This window comes from Aptenodytes patagonicus, chromosome 11 (genome assembly GCF_965638725.1).
Source record: "Aptenodytes patagonicus chromosome 11, bAptPat1.pri.cur, whole genome shotgun sequence".
Classification (NCBI taxonomy): domain Eukaryota; kingdom Metazoa; phylum Chordata; class Aves; order Sphenisciformes; family Spheniscidae; genus Aptenodytes; species Aptenodytes patagonicus.
Window position 1 is genome coordinate 23,576,111 of NC_134959.1, and position 24,485 is coordinate 23,600,595.

The window sequence follows — 24,485 nt, forward strand, 5'->3', positions numbered from 1 at the left end:
AGTGGTGAAAGGGCCCTGGTAACGCTTGCTAAAAGTGGCTGGCTGCCAGCACTGCCGCTGCCTGCGCTGCCTCCCCAGGTGCTGCCTAAAGTCACCGGCTCCCCTCCCTGCAGCCTGCCACAGCAGAGGCCATCCGGGGAAGGCGATGCCGCTCGGCACATCCCGAGGGCTCCGGCACGGTCCCTGGGCATCCCTGCCCTCCCGGGCGATGCTGGTGGCCCGGCTGTCCCTGCAGCGAAAGGTGTCGTTGGCCGGCCCCGCGGCCGCATCCACGCCAGCCCGGTACGGAGCAAGACCTGCGCCCCGTCTCTGCTCTCCACACCCCAGCTGCCAATCACCCCAGCACCGTGCGCTTGCTTGCAGGGTTTTATTGGGAACAGTGCAGCGGCATGCAGGGGCTTCACTGTCCCAGGGCTGGCTCCCCCCGGCCCGGCACCGGGCGTCTTTGGTCTACGGCTGCTGAGTCTTGTGCATTCGCAACAGTTTGTGCCAGGGCTTGTGGCCGCTCGCCTTCAGTGCCCGCTCCAGCCTGCGGCTCCTCCAGCCCGGCACGGGGCCAGTCCTGTGGCGTGGCACCTAGAGAGGTCACGGGTGCTGGCGTGAGCGCAGGGGGAACCCTCCGCACCCCAACACCTGCTTTACCAGGAGTGCAAGGGAGGGGAGCATCGCGTCTCACCTGCGGCATCCGAGGACGGTCCAGGCTTGCCCTCTGGCTCCGGGAGGGAGTCGTGCTTGGTCCTCCGTTTGAACACAGGTGACCGCCGCAGGCGCAGGGGGACGGTGCCTACCGGGGGAAACACAACCCAGCCCCACGTTATGGTGGGGCGCAGCCGCCTGGCTCCTGCCCCCTTTCTGCCTGTGAGCCCGGGCAGCCCGGCTGCTGCCGGAGCCGATCCCAACGCCAAGTACCCCCAGGATCTTCCCAGTGTGGCGATGCCATCATCTATCACCCCGGCACCGTGGGCAGCCACCCACCAGCTGAGACAGGCAGCACCACCAACCACGTGGGCTGCCACTGTGCCACTACCTGCCTCCTCTAGAGTGGGGTGCAAGGGGGGTTTGGGGTCCCACTCCAACCCCCACTTACTTCCCAGCTCCACTGGACACTCGGGCTCCCTGAGCTGCTCCTCGTGGACGGACACAGCTCGGCGGCCGGTCCCCCGTGGCGCTGCCAGTCGCGGTGTCAGCTGGTTGTCTGGAAAAGCAGCGGGGAGGTGCCGCTTGGGGGGCAGCCTGCAGCACCCCGACCTCCTGGCAGCCCCCCATCAGCACTCAGCGCTGGGTGCTTGGGTCCCTGCTGCCCTCCATTCCCAAGAGGCTCCGGGAACACGCCAGCAGTTGGATGAGGGACCCCGTCGGCAGCTCGCGCACCCCTACCTTCAGTGTCAGGCGGTGTGGACAGGGTGGGCTGGGGGCTGCCGGCACCCAGCTCCCCGCCGTGGCTGACCCTCCGCGGCAGTGCCGCCGGCACATTTCTCCCCAGCCGCGGCAGGCTGCTGCTCCAGCCCTCCCGGCCCCTGGGCTCCGGCAGCCCGCTGGGTTCGGCCAGGACGAAGGAGCACCGGGGCTGGTCGGAGCTGGTGCCCTGTGGCTCGGATGGCAGCTGCCTCCCCAGGGCTTTCCAGGCTGGCCGGGGCTCGGCCAGGCCGGCGCTGGGCTCCATTGCAGCAGCCGGGCTGCGGAAGGGTGCGTCTGCAGGGGAAGGCAAGGCAGAGCTGTGGGTGCCTGGCAGTGACGGCCCCAAGGGATGGTTCTTGGTGCTGGGACCCCGCCTGCAGCCACCCCAGGGACCCAGGGCAAAGGGCTGGGTTTCCATCCGTCATTACCAGGGTTGGGCACCCATGGGTGCAGGGCACCCTCCCGAGGGTGCCCGTGCCCACCAGTCCCCGTTGGCTCCGGTCCCCATACAGCGCTGCTTAGTGCTAGCGGAGGGGACAGAGCCCTCTGCCCTGGGGGCCGGTGTGACCCCCCCTGGCACCCACTGGTGACCCACCTGTGGACATGGAGTGCGTACGGGCCTTCAGGGAGGGGGGGGAGTCTGCAGAGCTGTCCACGATGTCCCCTGCAAGCACAAGCCACCAGCAGCATCAGTGAGCTGGGGTCTGCCCCGTGCCACCAGCACCCAGCGAGAGGGGGGACGTGGTGGGACCCGCAGCTGGGAGCCTGAGGGGGCCTGCCCGTGCCCACCCTGTGGGTGCCCAGCTGGGTAGGGATCAGGGTGAGGAGGATGCAGCCCCTCACCATCTGAGCCGGCTTTCTTGATCTCGCTGTCTTTGCTCTGCAAGGGGAAAGAAACCTGGTAAGGAGGGGGTCAGGGTGGCAGCGCCCTCAGGGACGATGGGTGGCAGAGGGCAGGGTGCTGCTGAGCTCTGGGGTGGCTGCAGGGGATGGGTGCATGCCAGGGAAGGAGGGACAGACAGACAACATGCAGTGCATAGGAGCCCATGTATCGGTCCCCTTGCGGAGGGTTAGGTGACAGGACAGAGGCCGAGGCAGCGGTGGCACAGAGCTGGGTGCTGCCGGTCCTGGCCGGGGGACCCCCCCATGCCATGAACCACCACCTCCACCCGCCCTTTGGGTGCAGGATCTGTCCCAAAAGTGGAGCTGCTCCCCACCTGCTGCTTCTTGCCCTCGGTGGCCGGGCCCTTGGTGACACCAATGCGGTGGAGCATGACCTGCACGCGTTGCTCGAAGGAGCCGGGCAGCTCCCCCTCGCTCTTCTCCAGGTGCCTTTTCTGCAGGACAGACACAGCCCTGCCAGGGGCACGGCACCCAGCGCAGCACCCACAGCACCCGCCTGCCTGCCTGCAGGGCACCCAGGTCCCCAACCCCAGCCGCGCCCCTGGAAGATGGAGGCATGGCCACAACCCAGCGGGGATGTCCCCAGCCATTGCTCCAGTGTCCCCACGTCCCCCTGCAGTGCCCAGCTGACGCCACCACCAGCACCCTTGGGTGGGAGCAGCACCCACTAGGCGAGCCGAACAGCAGGGTCACCGGCAGTGGCTCGGTGACGGTGACAGTGCTTACCTTGTCATGCCTGACCCCCAGAGCATCCTCATCCTCCCCAGACAGCAATATGAGCGACTGGGATTTGCCCTCCCGCGAGTACTTGGGCCGGATCCTGCGGGCAGAGTCGGGGGTCTGGCAGTGCTCGGGCTCCGGCCGGGGCTCGGCAGCGAGCCCTCCCTCCTCCGATTTACTCAGCGGTTTGCCCGCCTCGCCCGCCTTGCTGGGGGCCCGTAAAATGTCACTGAGCATTGAGCGCCTGCTCCTGGGGGCAGTGGGGCCGCCCTCGGGCTCCTTCTCACACCTCGAGCCCCGGCTGGATTTGGGTTTCTTGAAGGCAAAAAAATTCCCAATTTTCTTCTTGAGGGTGCGGGAGCCGGAGGGGGCCAGAGGGGTTGATCCCGGGCAGGTCTCCGGAGCCGTGGGGCTGAGGAGAGATGAAGCATTGGGAAAGGTGAGCTCTGGGCTGCCAAGGGGCTAGGGATCATTCCCCCCACCCCCCACCCCAAAGGGATGGATCCAGACCCTGGACACCCCACCTGAGATGATGCTGTCCCGGCAAGGGCAGCTGTTCCCAGCGTGGGGACCCTATGGGTGCTGCCCCATTGCCTCCCTGCTATAGGACAGGCCCCAGGCACCCAGGCTCGTGGCAGCGGGGTGCTGGCTGCATCATCCTGCACCCCGTAGCCACATCCCAGCCCTCTCCCACCAGCCTTGCCCTTGGCGATGCCCCGGGGAGATGCACAAGCTGGGTGCCTGCCGTAAGAAGGGATGTTTTCCCCGGCATCCCTCTGGCACCGGGACCAGCGGCGTTTGCAGGGTAGGTGAAATCCTGGGGCTAGGTGCAGGGGACCCCAGGCACCACTGCGCGCCCCCCCCCCCCCCCCCGGCTTACGGCAGCTCCTCTGGGATGAGCCTCTTGGCAAAGAAGTCCTCCAGCCCCTCGTCCACGCGGGTGATGCTCCTGTCCTCGCTGTTCTCACAGGCCACAGGCTGCACCTGCGAGCAAGCGCAGCTGTCAGCCCGGCACAGGGCAAAGATACCCCCACGCACGAACACGTGTGACCTGGGCTCGTGCACCTACAAGTAGGTGCCTGTGTGGGGTGGGTGCTGGCACCCTCTGTCTCACTGTGCATCCAGCACAAAAGCCAGACCACGGTGTTATCAGCTGCATCCCAGCTCTGATCCTGCCGCATCCCTGGGGCATCGGGAGCTCCAGCCCACCCCGGGTTCCTGCCAGCTCCTCGCCCTGCCCGTGCAGGCAGGGTAGCTCAGCTGCCAGCCCTCTGCACCCCGCTGGGTGCCACGGCTGGGGTGCTGGTGGCTCCCCAGCACGGTGGCTGGGGTATGGCATCCGTACGCGCTCAGGTACCCGTGCATTACACACAGGTAAGGTGCCTCTGAACCTCCTTGGTGACACACAATGGCAAATCCTGCTAAAGCCCTCCTAGAGCTGGGCCAGGTCTCTGACCCCGCCGTCCCGTGGGAGAAGCCTTTGGCAGGGATGCTTCCTCCATTTGAGCTCCAAGGAAGGGAGACCCGCGCTGCTGGTGGCTGATGGAGCGGGTGACCTGCAGGGACCCACATCTGCATCCTTCAGGCTGGTGCTCATCCTCAAGTCCAACCTTGGAGTGCCACCACAGCCTGCACGAAGGCCACCCACTCCATCCCCACGGCAAAGCGGTCCATGCCGTGGCCAAGCCTTCCTCCATGGCACCTTCCTCGCCCCGGCACGTGGCACCGCATCGGTGGCTTCCTATCGACGAGAGGGAGGCGCTTCCCCATCGGTGGCATTTCAATCCATAACGACTTTTCATTACGGCTGGATTGATGCCGCTCAGGAGCTGTTCCAGCCATCTGAGATCTGCTCTGCCTGTCACATCACATCCATCAAAGCCCGTCCTCGCTCAAGGCTTGGCCAACCCTGGGTGCTGAGCGTGCCCATCCCGCTGCGGAGAGATGTGCCAAGGTGATGGCCCCCCAGGCCCTGCCTGGCCCCTGCCAGCCTCCAGCATCCACCCTGCCTGCGGGAAACGGCTCCTGCCTCTCCTCCAGCCCCGCGGCAGCACTGGTCCCACCGCGGTCCAAGGGCGAGCGTCACCGCGGCTGTGCGAGCCGGGGCTTTCCAGCAGGTGGAAGGATCCAGCTGCATCACGGTGGTGTGGGGACGAGGTGATGCTGGCAGGATCCGGCCCTGGGGACGGCGACGGAGCCGGGCTCTCTGCTGACTGCACCCAAAAGTTACTTTTCCTTTGGGAAGGGGGCTGCGAAGGCAGGATCCCCAGGCGCTCGCCCTTTCAGTGGGGGGGGAGGCGAAACCCACCCCGCCGCGGTCAGCAGAGCCCCACCAGCATCACCAGGAGCCGCGGCGGTTGCCGGCGCTTTGGGAACGATGGGTTTTGGATGGGGGGGGGGGGGGGGGGGGGGAGCAAATTGGACGCAGGAGGAGAGTGGCAATGGCTCTGGCTGCCTATCGCGCCAGCCCTCTGCGCCCAAACTCTGCGGGTTTTTTCATTCCCCCCTGCCTCTCTACCGGCTCCCACCACTCGGCATCTCCCAGCGGGCAGCAGGAAAAGGGATGGATGGTTTCCCTGCCCCCCCCCCCCCCCCCAGCCCCCCGCCCATCCTTTTGGGCTGCCCCCCCTCCTTCAAGGGGGCTCCGGCAGCAGCTGAAATGCGAGATAATAAACCAGCCGCGGCTCCGCGCATCTCATTTTCCTGCCTTGCAACAAATACCGACTGCAATAATTCACCCAATTGAGAAAAAAAGGAAAAAAAAAAAACCCCAAAACCATCCCCCTCCCTTGCCAACCGTCCCCCTCCCTTACATTTGGTTTGCTTGGAGGTTGCTTGTGCCGGCGGTTGGGCCGGGGCCTGGCTTTGGTGCAATGCTCCAGCTTCTCACCGGCGGTCGGCAGATCCATAAGGGATCCGGCGGTGGCGGCGGTGGCAGGCTGCGTGGAGGGGAGCGAGCCGCTCGCAGGCTCAGCATCCTTTGTGGAGGCAGGGCGTGCCGGCGGCGCGGCGGGGCTGAGTGACGGCGGCGCCCGGTGAGCTCGGAGCCCGCTGGCGTCCCTACCCGCCGCCGGCTCCAGCTCCGAGACACCTACGAGGGGTGAGAGGGCCCCGGTTGGCACCCGGCCTCGCCAGGCCTCCCCATCATCGCCGCCATCGCCTTCGCCCACGCGCAGAGGGTCAGCGGGGCGCTGGCTGTGCCGTGGCGTGCCGTGCCGCGCCACGGGGAGGGGAGTGTGGCCGTGTCTGCTGAGAGCTTGCGCGGCGGCCCCCAGGGCAGCGGCTTTGCAGCGTAGCTGGAGCCTGCCACGGTCCCCAGAGGTTGGCATGCACGGGGAGGTGCCGGGGGGGGGGGTGGGGGGGTGGGTGGGAAGGATGCTCCGTCAGGGACCAAGCCGACCCCCACAGCAGCTGTACGGGACAAGCTCTGCCAGCGCCGGCCCAGCGAGCAGCACCCACGAACGCACCCCGTTTTCCTCTGCAGGCAGCTCCTCGGCCCCCCTCGTTACCCACTGGTCGGGGTCAGGATGCTGCTAGGCTCAGGGACATCAGGGGTCCCCTGGGTGCCAGGCGCTGGGGTCTGGCGCGAGCTCTGCTCCAGCCAAAGCCAAATATGCATCACAGCCAAAGCCCCGAAAAACAGAAGTTGTCCATCAGCTGCTCGTTGTCCCTGGCCCCCCCGAATCCTCCCCCCCACCCCAGGCACGCAGGGCTCCGTGGGGCAACACCAGCGGTGGAGAAGCCTGGGGCAGCTCAGCACCAGCAGCAGGAACACCCGCGGGCAACATCTCCGCCCCTGTGCCAGGTCCCTGGGGTACTGGACGGGTTGGTGATGCCCATGCCTGGGGTGGTCCCTGGGATGGCGGGGGTAGATGCCGCAGCATCTGGAGTCATGGACAAACCTCCCACCCCTGCCTGGCTACCTGAGGAGGGAGCTCAGGGCATTTACCCCACTACCCGTGGGGGCTGAGCCAGCCAGCCCCCCAAAAACAGCCCCCCAAAAACAGCACAAGAGCAAGCTCAAGGTGAGCTTTGCCCACAGACCCATGCCACGGCACCGGGAGAGGCTCTCTGAAGGGTCCGGATCCCTGCCAGCCTCTGCCCGGTAGCATCATCATGGATGGCTCTGCCCATCAGCCCCTCAGATCACTGCTGCGAGCCCCCTGGCCCTGCCATGCCCTGGCGAAGGCAGCGCAGCGCACACCGAGCCGTGGCAGAGGGAAAGCCGCGCGGTGGCCTTACTTCTCACGGTTGGCGTGGGCCGAATGCTCCTGAAATGCTTGTTTTTCCTCCGCAGGGCCATCTTGTACTGCAGGGAGAGAGGGACGGTGGTGGCTTCGGCGTTGACAAGCTGGCCGTGGCAAGCGGCATCCCGCGGCAGCCGGAGCCAGCCAGGCTTCACCCGGTGCTGGGTGCAATCCCTCCATCGCTCCCAGACCCCCAGGGCTACATCCCCTCATCTCAGTCCGGCACTGAAACCAGCCACGACGCCAGAACGGATGCTTTCCCAGCCGGGACCCCGTGCTGCGCTGGACCCCAGGTCCCAAAGCGACGGCCAGCCGGAGGGGCTGTGTGTGGCCAGGACCAGCCCGGGCCACCGCAAGGACATGGTCCCGGTGCCGGGCAGGGCAGGCAGCATGGCCAGGCAGGCTAACGGTCCTATTTCCCAGCACTAATTGCCTTAGTGCTGCCCTGGGGGGTGCCGGGGGTGCGTGCACCCAGAGAGGCCGCGGCGTTAAGCCTGGCATCATCCGGTAAGGCGGATAAGAGGCGGTTATAGCACAGGCATCACGCAGCGGCGTCGGACCCTACCTCCTCCGTGGTGAGGTCCGGAGGATTCCTGCCCCTCGCCGGTGCGGTGGCATCGTCCTCAGCCAGCTCCGGCAGCAGCGCCTGGAGGTCGAGCCCCTGCTTGGGGAGGCTCTCTGCCTAAAACCATTAGGAAGTGCTTAAAGTATCCCGGGGGCTGAAGCACACCCGGCCGCCCCGCTTGCTCCGTGCTGTTCCGCTCCCTACCCGGGATTTGCAAGGGGATTTAGGTCTGATTAGCCGGCTGCCGGCCCTGGCGCAGCTGCCCCGTGCCTGCCCCAGTGCACGAGCAGCCGGTGCCCGGCTTCAACCCAGCACCCCCCCACCAGGCAGCAGCTCCTGGAATTCGCTCAGGACATTAATGCTGCCTTGACCGCACTGGGAGAGGATTACCTGGGAGGAAAACCAGCCTGGGCGGGAATTGTCCTGCTTCCCAGACAGCAAGTCTGTGGCCATAGCGTTGACTGGCGCCTGGGCAATGCCGGGGTACCCAGATCCCCATCCCGCATCCCAGCCCCGCATCCCCATTCCGCAGGGGCTGGCGCTCACCAGCTTGCACTGGGCGACGGTCAGGTCGCCCAGCACGGCATCCACGATGCAGTCGGCCACGGCAGCTGTGACGGACAACTTGATTTCACTGGGAGCGGAGAGAGAGGTGTCAGGGCCAGCACCCACAGCCCCTGCAAGCCATGGGGCCAGCCCCCGCAGGGAGAGCCTTGCTGGGGAGTGGGTGCCACGGCCGAGCATCCCTGAGGGGCACCCAGGACATGCCCTGGGCTCCAGCTCACTGAGCGTGTGCTGCCAGAGCGGGAAGGGGAGCAGGCGCTGGCTGGAATGGGGAATGCCGAGTGCATCCCCCCCATTGATGCTTGGGGCTCCCCTCTGCCAGCCACGGGGATGTGCCTGCAGGAACATCACCCCGTGGGACCTCCCAGTTCCCTAGGGACACATCCGAACTGGATCTGAGCAGGAAGCAAAGCCACAGCTGGGAAAAAGCGGCAGCAGGACCCAGCACACCACCACCACCACGTGGGGAGGGGAACAGTTGGTAGGGAGCCCCCAAAATCCCCATCTGGCCCCACGGGTGAGAGCCAGCTGCCGAGCGAGAAGGAAGAATGGCGCGTCACCCACTTCAGCTTGCTGAAGACATCGGTGATCATCTGGTCCAGGACGGCGCTGAGGTTGAGGTGGTCCTGGAGGTAGATCCGCTCCGACATGGCGTTGACCAGCTGGTCCCTGACCCCGCTCTTCTGCACCACAGCCGGGCAGAGGCTGTGCGCCGTGTCCAGCGCCGCCTGCATGATCGCCTGAAGTTTGGGGAGGAAAGGGGAGTTTTTGGTGTCTTTTCTATCAGGATTCACGTGGTTTCCAGGACACGCCATGTCCCTCATCCTCGGGCCGAGGCTGACGAGCATCCCATGCCGCCGGCAGCTCCTCGCGGGTGCCCACCTGGATCTCCCGGCCGCAGATCTGTGATGCTTCCTCTGTGAGACACTCCAGCTTGTGCTGCAGCTTGCCGTTCTGGTACGGGGTGTTTCCCGCTTCGTACAAGAGGGGCAGGATCTGCCATGGGAAGAGAGACAGCACAGATCATCCCGTGGCACCTCATCCTTGCTTTCCAGCCTTCCATGCGCAGCCTGCATCCATGGCTGCCCCGTGGAAGAACATCGCCTGCATCAGCTGGGGAGACGCAGCGACCTTCTGGCTTTGCTGGGCCAGGGTTGGGCACCCTGGCCCCTCGCGGTCCCTGTGTCCCCCCCCAGCCGGACCCTCAACTGCTCCCCACCACTCACTGACCCTCCTTCCCCACCCTGCGCCCAGCCACACCGCTGCCCACATCAGGGGAGATCCTTTCCCATCCCTTTCACCACCTTTCCACCACCAGCACTGTCCTCTTAAATCCTATCTCCACCGGATTAAGTACCCAGGGGGGTGCCAGGAGAGTCGGGAAAAAGAAAAAAGGAGGTGGTTTGAAGAGACGTATAGGAGGAGGGAAAGGCGCAATGGGGAGAGAGAAGCGGGAGCAGGAGGGTCAAACCAGGGCTGACAGTGCCAGGAGCTGCCCAGCCAACGTGGTGGCCTTCGTCATGGGCTGATGGAGCATCCTCATCACCGGGCTGCGTCCAGCTGCGGTGGGATGAGGGTGCCCCAAGGATGGACACCCCGGGGATGCGGGGAGTGTTTCTCACTGGTGTGGGCATCCGTGGGATGCAGGGTGTGCCCAGAGCTGGAGCACCCACCTCCTCCAAGGAGGGGTGCAGGAGCAGGGGGTGCCCTTGCTGAAGAGGGGGTGCGCTTGTAACCCCCCAGTTCCCGGGTGGTGTGCACACACCTGTGTGCTTGCGCGTGGGGAGGATTGAGAACATTTTGGGACTTGTTCTAGAAGGGGATTCAGAAATTCACAGCTGTTCTTTAACATTTTGCAAAAGCTCGGTGATGGGCATCTGTTGCATTGACAATTCTGGTGTTCCCCAACTGCCGGTTAATTATGTCATTAACTAATCAATAATCTGCTTCGATCCTGCATTGAAGCCGGGCGAGTTGAGGGGTTTCCCCGCGCGGCAGACTCACACTGACGGAGAGGTTGGCGTTCCTGATGGCCTCCTCTGCGCAGAGGATGTCCGCCTCCGCCTCCCTGCCCGGGCAGGCGCTGAGGATGTCGACATGCTTCTGCACGCTCAGACAGATCTCGTTCACCATCTGGAGTGCGGAGAGGCTGCATCACGCACTGACGCCGGAGCAGCACTGCCAGTTCCCCTCCTTGCTGTGACTTTCCCGGAGAAGGATGTGCCGGAGCTGCCCAATGGGGCAAGCAGGGGCACAGGCAGGTTACAGCCCCCAGAGCATCCCTGCCTAATAACTGGGGATGCCACGTGGTGGGGATTTGCTTGCGAGCGTGCGCAGGGAGCCGGGGACACGCTGCGTGGGGTAGCGTAGCAGCGAGATATCCCAGCGTTGCATATGCACGAAATGCATGGATGCCACCAGGAGGGTTCCTTGGAGATAGCCTTTCTGCCTGGCCCCACTCTCATCCCTCGGGACTGCTCTGCCCTCCACTCAGGAAAGGTGAAAAGGGGTTTGTGCTGCTTGCGGGAGCTCACACGAGCTAGCCAGGTGTTGTTCGGGGCAGGGGAGGGCAGCCCCATGGCAACAACTTGGCCGGCAAACCTGTTCGGAAGAGGTGGTGAGGATGCCCTGCTGCAGGCGGAAGGTCTGCGTGGGCAGCGTGCGCCGCAGCTGGTTCCTCGTCAGGCAGGACTGGAGCTGCAGCAGGCAAGAGGCCATGAGCAACCGGTGTCGGTGGCACCTGGCCCCGCACCCCCCAGCCCGCGTCCCCCCACCTTGTGCACCGCCTCCTCCGTTTTCTCGGGGTTGCTGCGGTACGCCTGCGCCACGTCGCTCATCGGCAAGGGCATCGACTTGAGGGTGTAATTCCTGCGAGGCAGCGCAGGGGTGAGCGGGTGCTGCCGGACCCCTCGTCAGCCTTGCGGGGCTCACCCCCGCCATGCATTTCCCCACGGACATAACGTCAGTCCAGAGCCCACCCGATGGCAGCCCAGACATTGCCCCGAGGTCCAGCCCTGGAGATGGGGACGGCCAAACTCTGGCCGTCAGAAAAACCCAATGGGGCGGCAGCGACCACCCGCCCGGGCTCTCCATCCACCCCTCTTTCTTCAGACCTCCAGAGAACCTGCACAGCCAGCCACCAGACCTGACGGTGTGCTCGGCAGGTGGACAACTTCTACCCATCTTTCATGGGCAGGGAGGAGAGGAGCATCACATCTCCACCAACAGCAGATCCCCCTGTGCTCGCTGGGGGCCACCTTGGGTGACACGGGGCTGTGCTGGGTTAGGATGCAGAGGCCAGGGGAGACCCTGAGGTCGGTAACGAAGGTGCCATCACCGAACGGATGGCAGGTTGCTTCGCTGGCTGCAATGCCCGAGCTGTGGACCAACTGCCTTGGGACCTGTATGCAACTGTGATGCACTCGCTGCTTCAAAGGGACAAGAGGGCCTGGGGACGGTGACATCCTGGTGCCAGAGGCTCCTTTGCATGGTGGTAGCAAGCCAGGAGGACCAAGCGGCTCCTTCCTTACCTCTCCAAAGCTTGAGCCACCTCCAGGAGACCATGGGCGGTTGTGTTGTTCCTGTCCCAAACCACGGTCCTGCAAAGAGAAGGACACGAGTGAGCCCTGCCCGCACCCACCCAGCCCCGAGGTGGGTGCCCACCCACCGGGTGCCAGGAAGAGCGAGCCCAAGGCTGACCCCAGGCACCAGAAAGCCTAGAAATGGGGTTAAAAATCAGAATCTCAATATTCAAAACCTAAACTTGGACTTTGCAAGGAGCTGTAAAATACGTGGGTGCCTGGAGGGAGTGAAGGGCAGGGAGGACACGGTCAGGCACCATCCTGCTGGCGGGGGCAGACGTCCCCCAGAGGAACAGCCCTGGCTGGGAGATGTCCCCTGCAGACACCCTGCCTTGCCTTTGTGGGCACAATGGGGGTCAAAAAATGGCATTTTAGGAACTGGTGCCAGAGCGCGGGGTGAGGGCAGCGACTGCAAGGGTCCGGCTGCAGCATCCCAGGATGTGCAGGAGCCTGGCAAACAGCTGGCAAGTGCCGGGGCAGGGATTTGAGCTGCTCTCTCGCCCTTCACATGTCCCCTGCCAGCACTGCCAGATGACTGCCATGAGAGCAAGATACGGTCACAGCATCTGACCGTGTGCCAGGAATGGTCCAGGGCCACATCCGTGGTCACCAGGAGCCATGATAAGCCTCCTCTGATGGCATCAGCATCACAACCAGGACCACCCGGCACAAGGTGGGAAGGGCACCCACAGGGCCATGTGGACCTGCTGCTACCTGAGCTTCGTGTTGATCTGCAGGGCCTTGGCTAGCATCTTGGCCCCCGTGTCCCCCATGGCGTTGCCGCTGATGTCCAGAGCGATGAGACTGGTGTTACTGCCCAGGGCGCTCAGCAGGACGTTGGTTCCCAGCTTGAGGCGCGATTCGGCCACGGACAGGGACTGGAGAGGCTAGAAAGGGGACAAGGAGGGTAGAGGTGGCCAGGACACACGTCAGGACGTGTGTCACCCTTGTAGACACAGCCTCCATCCCTGTCCGGCAGCCGCTGGGCTGGCAGCTGCTGCGGGCACCTGGTGCTGGTTTTGGAGAGCCCAAGTCATGCTGAGCCCCAAGAAAAGGAGGGCAACGGGTGCTTAGGCAACACCCTGGATTTAGCTCAGATGCCTGGCAGGCAGCGAGGAGGAAAGAGGTTGGTTTTGGTTTGGTTTTTTTTTTTTTTTTTTTTTTTGGAAAGCTGGGCTGCAGCCAGGTTACACCAAGCATCTCCTCTGTGCCTTTAGCCAGACACAGGCTCCCGCTTTCCCAGATGAACGGGAACAGCTCTCGCTTCTCTGTCTGAGCATCTGCTTCAGACGGAGGAAAATAAGAGCAGAAGGATTTGAATGGCAGTGGGAGGAAGGGAGTTTTTCTCCCAGCCTGTGCTGGGAGGGATCTGGACAGCACCCCGGCACGGAGGCTGCATGGTGGTAGCGGAGGGTGACCGAGAGCACGGGTGGGACAGTTGGGGAGGTTGAGGGCAAGCTGGACTTACGCAGTCGTCCTCCTGGGTGAGCTGGACGATGCGGTGCAGGACGTCCAACAGCCCATCCCTGCGGGAGAGGCGGGGGGGGGTTACACGCGCATCCCCCAGGGCCACAGGGGCGGCTGGCAGCGCTTCGTCCTCCCTCCCGCTCTTGCCTGAGGCTGCGACCTGTCCCTGCAGCGCCTGCGGTCCCATAGGGACAGCACCAGGAGCAGGTGACGGTCCCCCCACGGCCCCAGTCTCCCCATTGGGTTGGAGCAGGCAGGACGGGCAGGCAATCCCTGGCATTCCCGACCAGCCCATGGGCTTTGGATGGGGAGAGAGTGTCGAGGTGGGTGCATGGTGCCAGGATGGCTCCTGACCCGGGTGCTGCGGCTTTGCGCTTACTTGGATTTGATGTTGAAGTTTTTCCCCAGAGAGACGTGCCTAATGGACTTGCTTCTGCCGATGGAGAGCACCAGCGTCACCATGTCGGGGTCGAAGCCTGTGAGAGATGGGAGACACTCCCTGGGATGCTCCAAGCAGTCCACAGAGGTGGCACCAAGGTGGCCCCTCACAGGAGACCCGCAGAGCCACCAAGCTGCCGCCATGGGATGGTGGAGAGATGCCCAGGGCAAGTCCTGAGCATCTTCCTCCTCTTCATGGCTCCCCCAAGGAGACCGAAGACCCGTGCAGAGCCGGGGTCCCTGAGAGGTGACCCCAGAGAAGGAGCACCCGCTCTGGGGACTCCTGCTATTTGGGGTGCCAAGGCTGTGCTGAGCGCTTACGGAGCTAGAGACGGCGCTTGCTTTCTGCCATCCCGCAGGTATGTGCCCTCCGTCACCCACCCACCACCCTGGACAACACGGGAGGGGCTCTCGCAGTTTGCAGGCAGCTGCCTGCACTCCCATCCTCACGGCTGCAGCATCCCCAGGGAAACTCGGCAAGCAAAGGTGATGTCCTTCCCACCGGGCAGGGATGCGGGCAGGGATCTGCTCGTGCAGCCGCTCTGCCAGCCAAGGGCAAGAGGCACCAAGACCCACCTACGGGACCGTCCCTCCTGCACGGAGCTGCTCTACTGGGAAAGCCAAAAATAGAAGCATATTTTGGCAAATGTTGGCCGGAGATTTTGGGTAGGAGAGTGAGCTTTTGGAGCACTGGTGGCCTGAAGAGGTTTTTGAAGGACTCCAGACCACGTCAGCTTTCCCAGAGCCAGCTGGCTGTCAAGGAGCTGCATGGTCTGCTGTGAGATCTTAGCAAGACTGCTTTAAGGTTTGGGGCCTTTTAGGTGAAATTAAGAGCTGGCAGAGGTGATGTTTGTGATAACTAGGATTGCTTGCCCATGGCTTTGGAGGCCACAGCGGGACAAGGTTAGCAGCAGAGGCTGCAAACTCCTGCAGAGAGGTGGAAAGAGTTTCAGCCCAGGGAGACCTTTTTAATGCTTCAAATCCCCAGCAAGCAACGTGAGACCACCTCGGGTTCAGTGAGCTGAAGAGGCTCGTACCAAGAAACATATGAAACAAGAATTTTTGGCAAGTCCTGGGGCAGGAGGGGATGAAGAAGTCACCCCACGCCCCGTGCTGGAGATGCTCCCTCTGAATGAGGGGAGAGGCAAGGGCCACCACCGCTACCCACCACGGGATGCAGCACTGGAAGGTGATGGAAGAGGCCTGGCATGCTGGGAAGGACATCAGCGGATGAAGAAGAGCACATGTAAGGACTTGCTTTGGGAAGGCGGAGGGGTGATTGGTTTTGGGGGTAAAAAGCCATAAAAGCCTGATGAGGTGGTAATTTCTCAGGCAGGAATCCACCGCTTGCCGTTGGGTGCCTTCATCCCCGTGAGACACAGCCGGTAGTGCTGCAGCTTCTGCTGCTAAAGGGCTTTTACAGGTGACAAGTGCAGTTTAACGTAGCATTAGCCAGCGCGGTTAAGAGGCCGGCAAGCGCAGCAGACCCTACCCATCTCCCTGGGGACTCCTAAAAGCTCACGAGGTGCTGGGGCTGAGCTGGCCTCTGCCAAACGGCCCGTGGTGGCTGGACCCGCAGATGGAGGAGATCTTCTCCCAGGCGGGGAAAAAAGCAACCTACCGTTGTCAGACAAGTCCAGGTCACTGATGGAGCTGGCGTGAGGGATGAGATCCTGGATGACCTGGGCCCCCGCTGACCTCAGCTTGGAAGAAACAGCAAGACATCAGTACAAGGGGAGGCGCCGAGCCCTGCAAACGAGATCCTGCCGTCGGGAAGGTCACCCCAGCCCCGCAGCAGACAGGGCACGGACCTTCCCGCACAGGGAGCAAGCCCCCTTGACTGCCGCAATGGGAACCCCTGGCTGGAATGACGGCACCCGTGGGTGCTGGCCCCTCACCTCGCAGTTGCTAAGGTCCAGGTGCAGGTCACTGATGTGACTGTTGTCTGCCAGCCCTTGCAGCAACGCCCTGGAAAAGTCACCGAAGCCACCCATCGGTGCGAGCAACGGAGGCACCAGCACTCACCATGGGGCACCCCGCAATGGTCCAGGCAGTGGGAGCGGGGTGCTGGAGAAGACATCCTTCCCAGAGCTCTGCCTCTCACAGCCCCATCCATCCTCCCCCACTAGCCCTCTCAACACGCAAAGCCCTGAGCGAGGGCCCCCCCCCCCCCGCCCCAGACCATGCTCACCCCAAATCCATTCCCCTCAGTGGACTCGCAGCCCCACCTCACCTTACAGCATCCGCTGGCAGCTTGGTACCCGCCAGGGAGACGTGCCTGAGGGCACAGGCCTGGCTGAAAAACTCCTTGATGTCAGGGGAGATGGTTTTCACCCTCCTGAAAAGGATGGGCACAACGTGGCATCATCTGCCACCCGGCACCGGCCACCCGCCTGGGTACTGCACTCCCCTCCCCGCCGTGCCGGGGGCTTACTTGTGGGAGTAGACGTTTTTGGAGAGATCCAGATGGACGAGGCTGGCGTGGCATCCGTGGACCAGGGCTCCAAAGAGCTGCCGGGGTGGGGATGCGAGCCGTGTCGAGGACAACCCAGCCGGTGCTGCGGCCCCTCGCACAGCCCAGGGATGGATGGGTGGGTGATGGTATGGGACGAGCTATGGGAGGTGCTAAAGGGGTCTGCCCCATGCTGGGGCTCCCTTCTTCCTCCTGCTCAACCCCGAGTCCCCCAACCCACCTACGGCAGCGGGCACAGAGCAGGGCATCGCTGGGCTGGCTGCCCACTGCCCCACGCACGCCCTGTCTCCGCAGCCCCGTGCCAGCCTGGATGGGGCGGCAGCACCCCCCAGCAGCACGGCACGGTTTCGGGAGGGGGACCGAGGGCAAGGGTTCGCTGCCAGGACCCCCTGCGTGGGTACTCACAGCATCCAAAGGGCAGTCCGTGCCGGCCAGGCTGAGGTGAGAGAGCGAGTGGCACTGGCGCAGGAGGCTCTGCAGATTCTGTGGGCAGAGAGGGCTCAGTGGCTTTGCCGAGGACCCTACCCCCCCCACCACCCCCAGCACCCTGTGGCCCAGAAATCCTCCTGCTGAGCACAGGGCTGAATCCTCCACAGAGGGACCCAGCCCCGTGCCGCTCGCTCCTGGGATGCCTCCTTGCTCCAGGTGGCATCTCCCACCCTCCCACCAGGAGATGCATGGGGATGTCCCCAGTGCATCCCCCAACCGCCCCCTGGGTAGGCAGGGAGGTGTCGCAGCTGCGACTTCCCAGTCTCTGGGGTGCTGCAAGGCAGGGCACAGACCCCAGGAGACCAAAGCCATCCAAACTATGATGGGGACGGAGCCCAGGTGGCGTCACCCCGTCACGGCCCAGGCACTCACGCTGCTGTCGTCCCCAGCCAGGGTGCCGGGGTTTCCAGAGAGGTCCAAGTGCCGGAGGGAGGATCCGATGGCTTTGTTATCTGCGAGGGCCTTGCACAACGTGCTCATCCCTGCTTGAGGAGAGGGGGAGAGATGGATGCCCGTGGGGCCCCTGCACCAGGGAGAGCCATGGAGCCAAGGAAGGGGCACTTTCCTACAGCTGGGGCAGCAGGACGTCGCATCCTTGACGATGCCCTTTCCAGGGTGTCCCTGCAGCCCCTCCAGCCACCCCTTTGGTGCCAGCTTGTCCCCAAGCACTGCTGTGCCCAGCCTCCCAATGGCGCCCAGGCAGGGAGCGGGATGCTGGGCTGTACCTTTGGCAGTGAGCATCGTCCTAGCCAAGCTGAGGCTCTGCAGACCCTTGGGACTCTTCTCCACGTGCCGGCTGAAGGCAACGATCCCTGATGAAAGAGCAGAGAGCCCTGAGCGGCCGTGCCAGCGCAGGCAGGTGTTTGTCCCACCCTGAGCTACAGCCCCCCAGAGCTGGGGACAGCTGCCAGTAGGATCCAGAGTTGAACATCAGTTTTCATGGGTGAAAACTCATCCCAGCCCAGAAGTTGGGTACCTCTGTCTTCCAGCTGGTTGCCAGCAAGGTTGATGGTGCGCAGGACAGAGTCGGGATGGTTGCTGAGCGCCTGGGCCATCCTCTGCACGAAGTCACTGCGGGGGAGAAGGGCCACCCATCTGAGCAAGCTACGGCCACCTCCAGGAGACACGGCTGCCAACCCCGCAGCCTTACGGGGACACGCCACCAGCACCTACCCACACGGCAGAGCCAGCTCCATCCGAAAGCAGAGCCTCTGCAAGGGTGGGTGATGCCCACTGGCCTCCAGGCTACTAACAGTGAGCTTTATGCTGTGGAGGGGATGGGGCACCAACACCCCCCTGGCACACGGGTCCATGGACCCCCCTGCTCTCATGCACGTGAGGGGATCACCACCGGGCTGCCGAGACCCTGCTCATCACCGCGCCAGGGCCCTGCAACGCCTTTGCTTACGCTTTCAACCCGCTGTTTTCCAGCACCAGCTCCTCCAGCGTCACCGATTTGCTGAGCATGTAGAGCAGCTGCTCCGAAATCTCCTGGTTCTGGCAGGGGAGAAAACCTTTTTGGAAACCCAGCCATCTCCGGCATGCCCAGCACCGCGGCGCCAGCACTCACCAGCCTGAAGTCCTTGCAGGAGAGCTTGGTGAACCACAGGTTGAAGGACAAGGCGGCGACACTCAGTGCCATGTCTCTGCAGGGTGACAAGGACGAGGGAGTCGGGGGCCAGGCTGAGCCAAGCCTGGTCCCAAACGGGTGCCCCAAGACACCCAACCCTGGGGTGCCCCAACACACCATTCCATGGAGCCGGACTGGGATCCATGAATTTAAAGCAACCCACAAACAAAACTCAGCTTCACCAGGTTATTCCCTCAGGGAAAATAACATTAATCAAAATATTTGCATGCTTCTGTCAAACACTGGGGTGTTTTTTTTTTTTAATCCTGAGCTCTCATGTAAAGAACGACACGGGTTTTGCTGGAGTGGAAACGAGTTTCAGCTGAACCTTCGCTCCATCTTTCTCGGGATGGAGACGTGGCTGAGCCCCACGGGGATGATTCTGGGCACAGCCAGAGCTCATGGCCCCGCTGTAAGGTTATAACCCCGTAACAGCTATTTGTTAGATATATATATATATATTTATATATGCGAGGGGGAGCAGAGCCGGCTGCTTTGCATAGGGAAACACCTGACAGCCATGAGCTGCCAGGAGCCGCTGCAACGTTCAGTTTTCACCCCCGTAAGCAGCTCGCAGGCCTATTTAAGTGTTAAAAATGAAGAGGGGAGGCTGCCCGGCCTCTCGGGGCTGTCGCCCCATGGGACGGGGCTCATTGTGTTTGGTGCGGGGGAGCGTCAGCCTGCAGATGTGGCGTCTTCGGAGCAAGTAAAGCGACAAAAGCTTCTAACACAAGCGGAGGAGCGTGTTGGGCCACCCCTACCGTGGATGGGGAGGATGGGGACAAGTGCTGGCATGGCATGAGGCACCGCACGCGGCACGGCCAGGGGACTCACCGGCTCTCCAGGTGGCTGAAGTCCAGCAGGTTGAACTCCCGGCAGTCCTGGCTGTGGTAGATGTTGTCCACGTCCTGTCCGGATGGACGGACACACGGGTCAGGCTCAGCACCTGGTCCAGGGGAGGACTCGGGTGCCCGGCGCTGCTGGATGGAGCTGAGCCCTCGGGGACCCTCCCCTGGGGAGCCCCTTGCCTAAATCCCGAGCCTAAAACCTCCCCTGGCGCTGCAGCTGCCAGGGCACATGTCCCATATTGGTGGGACGGCTCGGTGGGTCTTGGACCCCTTCTGCAGGGGCTGGCCAGAAGGCGGCAACGTGCCCCCAGGCTGGTGGAAACAAGGGTGTGGGGAGAGGTGGGCTGGAGTCGGTGTCCCAGCGGAAGAGGGGGAGACCTGGTCCTGCTGTGGCTGGGTCCCAGCAGGGTTCTCCTCTACTGGGGACACCCAGCAAGATCCCAGATTTCCAGGGGCTCTCCTTACGTGACAGTCTGGGAAACAACCTGGTCCAAGGCATCTCATCCCTACCCGCACTTTGATTCCGCCCCACCAAGGAGCAGGGGACACTCAAGCCAGGCAAAACTACAGTTCCCAGCTCTGGGATGTCCCTGGGATGCTCCCAGCCCCAGCAGCCCTGTGAGCATCCTGCTTCCCTGCCTGCCAAACGGTACGCTGTCATTGTCTCTTCTCCATGGGACAGACCAGCTTACCCACTGGATCTCCTCGCGGAAGGCAAAGCCGTTGTAATCACATAAAGCAGCATAGGTCAGCGAAAACCCTCCTGCAAAGAGAAGGCAGTCTTGGTGGCAGACCTTCCCACCAGAACATGGAGAAGACCTCTGGGGAGGGCAGAAAGCAGGAGAAGGATGGTGGAGGCTCTCCCTTCCCTCCTCAAAGGGGCCAGAGTGTCCTGCGTGGTCTACTGCCAGCCCAAAAGCGATCACACAACTCCAGGGGCTGTAGCTAGCTTTGCTTGATCCATGTAGATACCAGGCAAGGTGCATTGTTATGATGATAATAGAGGTATCCTACTCCAAACCACTCCAAACCAGGCTACAGGAAAAGCCCCCGGCTCTGCAGCGATGCCATATGAGGTGGGTGGAAGCATCCACAGCTGGACACCGAGCATCCTTGCCCCACAGCTGTCCTGCTCCTTTCTGGGGAGCTACGTCCCCTCAAACCTGCTCCTACCCCGTGGGATGGGGTGGGCTGGTGGAGAGCAGACCCCACTAGCAGGGCTCCTTCTGGCCTAAGCCACCACGGGTGCCCTGCCAGCAGAGGTGGGGGCTGTCAGCAGAGCTAGCGTTGACGGACGCTGGGCTGCGATGGTCCCCAGGGTGCTCCAACCCTCCTGGCCCATCCTGGGGGAGATGTGTAGGGGAAAAGGGCTTACCGCAGGGCCCGGGGCTGCTCTGCAGCATTTCCTCCAGCGAGTCCGTGATCCGCCGGATCCTCTCGTACAGGTTGGGGGGGGAGTTCTTGAGCAGTGTCCTGGGGAAGGACCAGAGGGGTGGCATGGCGGTGGGCTGGGAGAAGAGCATCCCTACCACTATATGCTTAGCTACAGCCCCTGTGTGTGAGGGTGGCCAGAAATATCCTTCCCAATGCGATCGGGGAGCAGGGTCTGGCCTCCATCAATGTGGTTTTCTCCTGTTAAAAGGCGCTAATTGTGAACCCATCCCATACCTGGGGCTTTTCTGAGCAAAGAGTTTGCTCTGGTACCTACACAGCTACCCCTGAGGAGCAGAAGACCCTTACCCAGGGGATGAGTCTGGAAAGACCTTCTTAAGTGACATGGTGACATGGATGACAACTTGCTCCAAATCATCAAAGGACATGAACCGGAAGGCGTAAGATGCTGCATCCGTTTCTATGACAACCTGCGGGGTCCAAAGGATGGGAGATGCCTGAGCGAGCTGGCAACACACGGTGTCCCCAAGCCCCCAGACACAACGGTGACAGACACCAGCCCCTCGCTGCCAACACCCAGCCGCTGCTTATAAACCCAGCCAGAGCACTGTGAGCACAGGGAAGGCTGCGAGCACCAGGAATTTTGGATAAAATACATTAAAGAGATTATAATGTGCCAGAAGGCGGCATAAACCTCCCCAGAATTCAAGCTAAGCTAATGCAAAAGCAGCCCAAAGCAGCGGGGGTGAGAGTAGCCTTGACTCTGCCTGCAGCAGCCACAGCTGGGAGGACAGAGGTTTCCTCCCTGAATTTATCTAATCGGGTTTTGAAGCTTTTTTAGCTTTCGGTTCGTACCAGAAAAAAATCCCATGGCAACACGCTCCCTGATTTAATTACACGCTGATTGAGGCGTGGGAGCGAGATGACAATTATCTGCTGGCATCGCGTGAGGACGGCGCTTCTGCCGGTGCCCGGGGCTACGGGAGGCAGCGGGGCCTGGCCCTGCCTGCAGATTAATAACCCCTGGGCTTTCCATATCCCAGTCAGATGTCTCACCCCCCCTCCAACCCTGGGGTTTCAACCACCAGCACCCCTCGCTCTCTGCCCAGCTCCCCTTTATTTCTCTCCCGGAGCTCAGCCACGCAGCCTGCCCAGCAGCGGAAACCCCATTTAGAGGCTGGGGCCATCGTCGCTGACGATGCTTTAATGAGCAAAAGACAGACAAGAGGTTAACGAGGACTGCAGCCCTGTTTCGGCCGACACATCCAAGCCGGGGCATCCCTTTGCTCTCCTCCACGGTTCCCACCCGCCACATCTGACCTACGTGCACGCCTCTCTCTAAGAGGATTAACGGGGTTTAAAACACCCTCCTGCTAAATTTGGCTTCACCTCCATAAGCCAGCAGCCATTTGTCACCTTGCCCCTGCCGAGCGGGAGGTGCCACGGCCAGGCGCTGTCTGCGGCTGCCGGAGGGGAAGAGGCACGGGCACCCACGCTCGTCCCCAGCACCCCTGGGTGCCTCTCTGCACCCTCCAGCCCCAAAGGCGATACCCTGGGCGAGGCCATAAGAGGATTTCTTTAGTGGTGGTGAAGGAATAAATACCCTGCGGAGCTCTCTCAGATCATTGTTGGTGATGCTCAGTGTGTAACTTGGGGGGCCAGAACTCCCCCAGACCCCACGGTGGGCTCCGGGCCAGGGTTTGCCACGGGGGGGGGGAGGTGGGTGCCCGGGTTGGGTTTGCCGTGGGTGTCGGTGCCACTCACCAAGCTGGGCTCTCGCACCGTCATCTCCCTCACCTCCAGGAAGCTGAAGCTGCTGTGAACCTGTGGGTGAGAGGAGCAGGATCAGCCCCGGGCTCTGATGGAGAAGGGGGACCCCAAGGGTGCCTCCCATCTCCCACCCTTCCCCATAGCCCGAGCAGTGCCCAGCCATGCCCCCCAGCCTTCACCAGCCCCCTGATCCCAACCCCCCTCCCCTTCGCCCCATCCTCTTCCTCATCCTGCTCCTGGGAGCTTCCCAGACCCGGTGGCCCAGGTGACCCACGGAGCACCCACCCCAGTGCCCCAAGCAGCTGAGCGATGCCCTCCCGGGAACCACGGGGCTCTACCGCGGCGCAGGGTCCCCAGCACTTACCCTCACTGGCAGCATCACTGGCAGCACGTAGGCTCGCCAGGGCGTCAGCACCTATGCAGGGGGACATTGGTGTGACAGGGGACTGGGGTGACACGCGAACCACCCCTGTCCCCCGCTGCGGCCACGAAACAGCTGCCTGGGGAAACCGGGAAAGCAGGAACCAGGCCGGACTCTGCACGTACCAAGATATAGTCGTCGTACTTGGATTTCACCTGCAGCTGGACGCTCATCACCAGGACCACCTTCTTTGTCCCCAGGAAGGTGGTGATGCCCTCTGAAAAGACCGACGTCCCCATGAAGTGAGGTGGCTGAAGCTACCCCTGGTCCTCTCTCACATGCCCTGCTTGCCCTCGGGGACACCATCCGCCACGTCCCCCCCTGAATCAACTCCTCTCCATCCACACCCGATGGTCAGACCCTGGTTGCTCTCTCAGCTAAGCTACGTGCTTCTTCACCAGCGTTGGGTCTTGGTTTGCTGCCCAGGTGATAAATCCACCTCCTCATGGGCTTCTGCAGCCCAGGCTGCAGCCTCGACCAAGCACAGGGCCTTGGGGTCGCTGGTTTACGCTGCAAATGCTGCTTTACTCACTGGGAGCTGGCGCTGAGTGACAAGAGGTCCTGGTTTCTCTCCCTTCCTTCCCAAATTTACCACTGGGGAGCAATTCGGCACCCAAGTCCTGCCTCCCCACGGTGCAGCCAGGGATGTGTTCTGCTTTTGCATTTTTTCAGTAACTCTCCCAGCCGTGACGTGCACGGGTGGTTGTGTGCGCCAACCTCCCCACATTTGCAAACCAGTCGCTCCCACAGTCGCTACGGACCAGTGCAAGCATCGCTCCGGCCTGGAGCATCGCCTCCCCGCGCTGCCTCCCCAGCTCTCCCGATTCACACCTCTGGCTCAGAGGAGTGGGACGAGAACCACAACTGCCCACCGTTATGCAAACGAGGTTTTCACAACAACGCCGCTCGCTCCGGCCCTCGCCCAGGCTGCCGAGAGCCCCGTGGGTCTAGTACCTTGAGCCACATGTCCCCAAGGACCCATCCTAGTAGAGCCAGGACCTGGAGCTGCAGCGACGCGGCTCCTTCCCACCCCACTACAAACCTCGGTGGGGCTGGGGAGGCTGCAGGACCCCGAGACCTCCGTGGCCTTTTGCTTTTTCAATCAAACGAGGGAAGGCTGGGAGCACTGGTACTTCGTGCATCCCCTGTGCTGCTGGGGAGCCGGGGCAGGGCTGCGGGTCGTGCCTCCCTGGGGAGCTGCTGGGGCCCCCCAAGCCCATGGGAGTGAGCAGCACCAGGCTGCACCCACAAACCGGGCAGCAGGAGTCATGGAGAACCACATCCTTGAGCATCCAGCCCGTTCTCTGGGGATGCTTTTGGCCCGAGCAGCATCCTCAAGCACGCGAGCTTTGAGGGCAAGAGCAGCCCTCGCACCCCAGATCCTGCTCGGACCCCCCTGAACTGCAGCTGCTGCCGATGAGGAACCCGAAAACAGTTCTGCCAACCCCGGCACAGCAAACTGGGGCCGAGCAGGCCCCGTACCGGTGCTTTCCATGTGGCATCGGTGCCCCGGCAGCAGGCGATTGCTTACCTTGCAGCTCAGCGGGGATCCCTCCGAGGGACACGGCCATGGTTGGGA

The 24,485-nt window shown here is 62.9% G+C and overlaps 1 protein-coding gene across 1 annotated transcript; it reads right to left on the bottom strand.

Moving 5' to 3' along the window:
* Positions 1-215: 215 nt before the first annotated feature.
* On the bottom strand, positions 216-24,485 carry CARMIL2 (capping protein regulator and myosin 1 linker 2). The gene is made up of 41 exons (XM_076348999.1): positions 24,438-24,485; positions 23,032-23,123; positions 22,850-22,900; positions 22,480-22,539; positions 21,064-21,185; positions 20,699-20,796; positions 20,016-20,086; positions 19,310-19,383; positions 18,416-18,491; positions 18,254-18,342; positions 17,822-17,916; positions 17,571-17,657; positions 17,218-17,327; positions 16,762-16,839; positions 16,318-16,394; positions 16,117-16,221; positions 15,782-15,851; positions 15,505-15,586; positions 13,825-13,921; positions 13,447-13,504; positions 12,693-12,865; positions 11,928-11,996; positions 11,172-11,265; positions 10,999-11,094; positions 10,402-10,530; positions 9,280-9,393; positions 8,962-9,137; positions 8,380-8,467; positions 7,834-7,950; positions 7,264-7,330; positions 5,835-6,112; positions 3,902-4,005; positions 3,028-3,433; positions 2,616-2,735; positions 2,242-2,278; positions 1,994-2,062; positions 1,378-1,692; positions 1,088-1,195; positions 976-978; positions 677-784; positions 216-576 (listed from the first exon to the last, which is right to left on the bottom strand). Exons 1-41 carry the CDS (start codon positions 24,475-24,477, stop codon positions 401-403), a joined length of 4,479 nt encoding a protein of 1,492 aa, XP_076205114.1. The 5' UTR covers positions 24,478-24,485; the 3' UTR covers positions 216-400.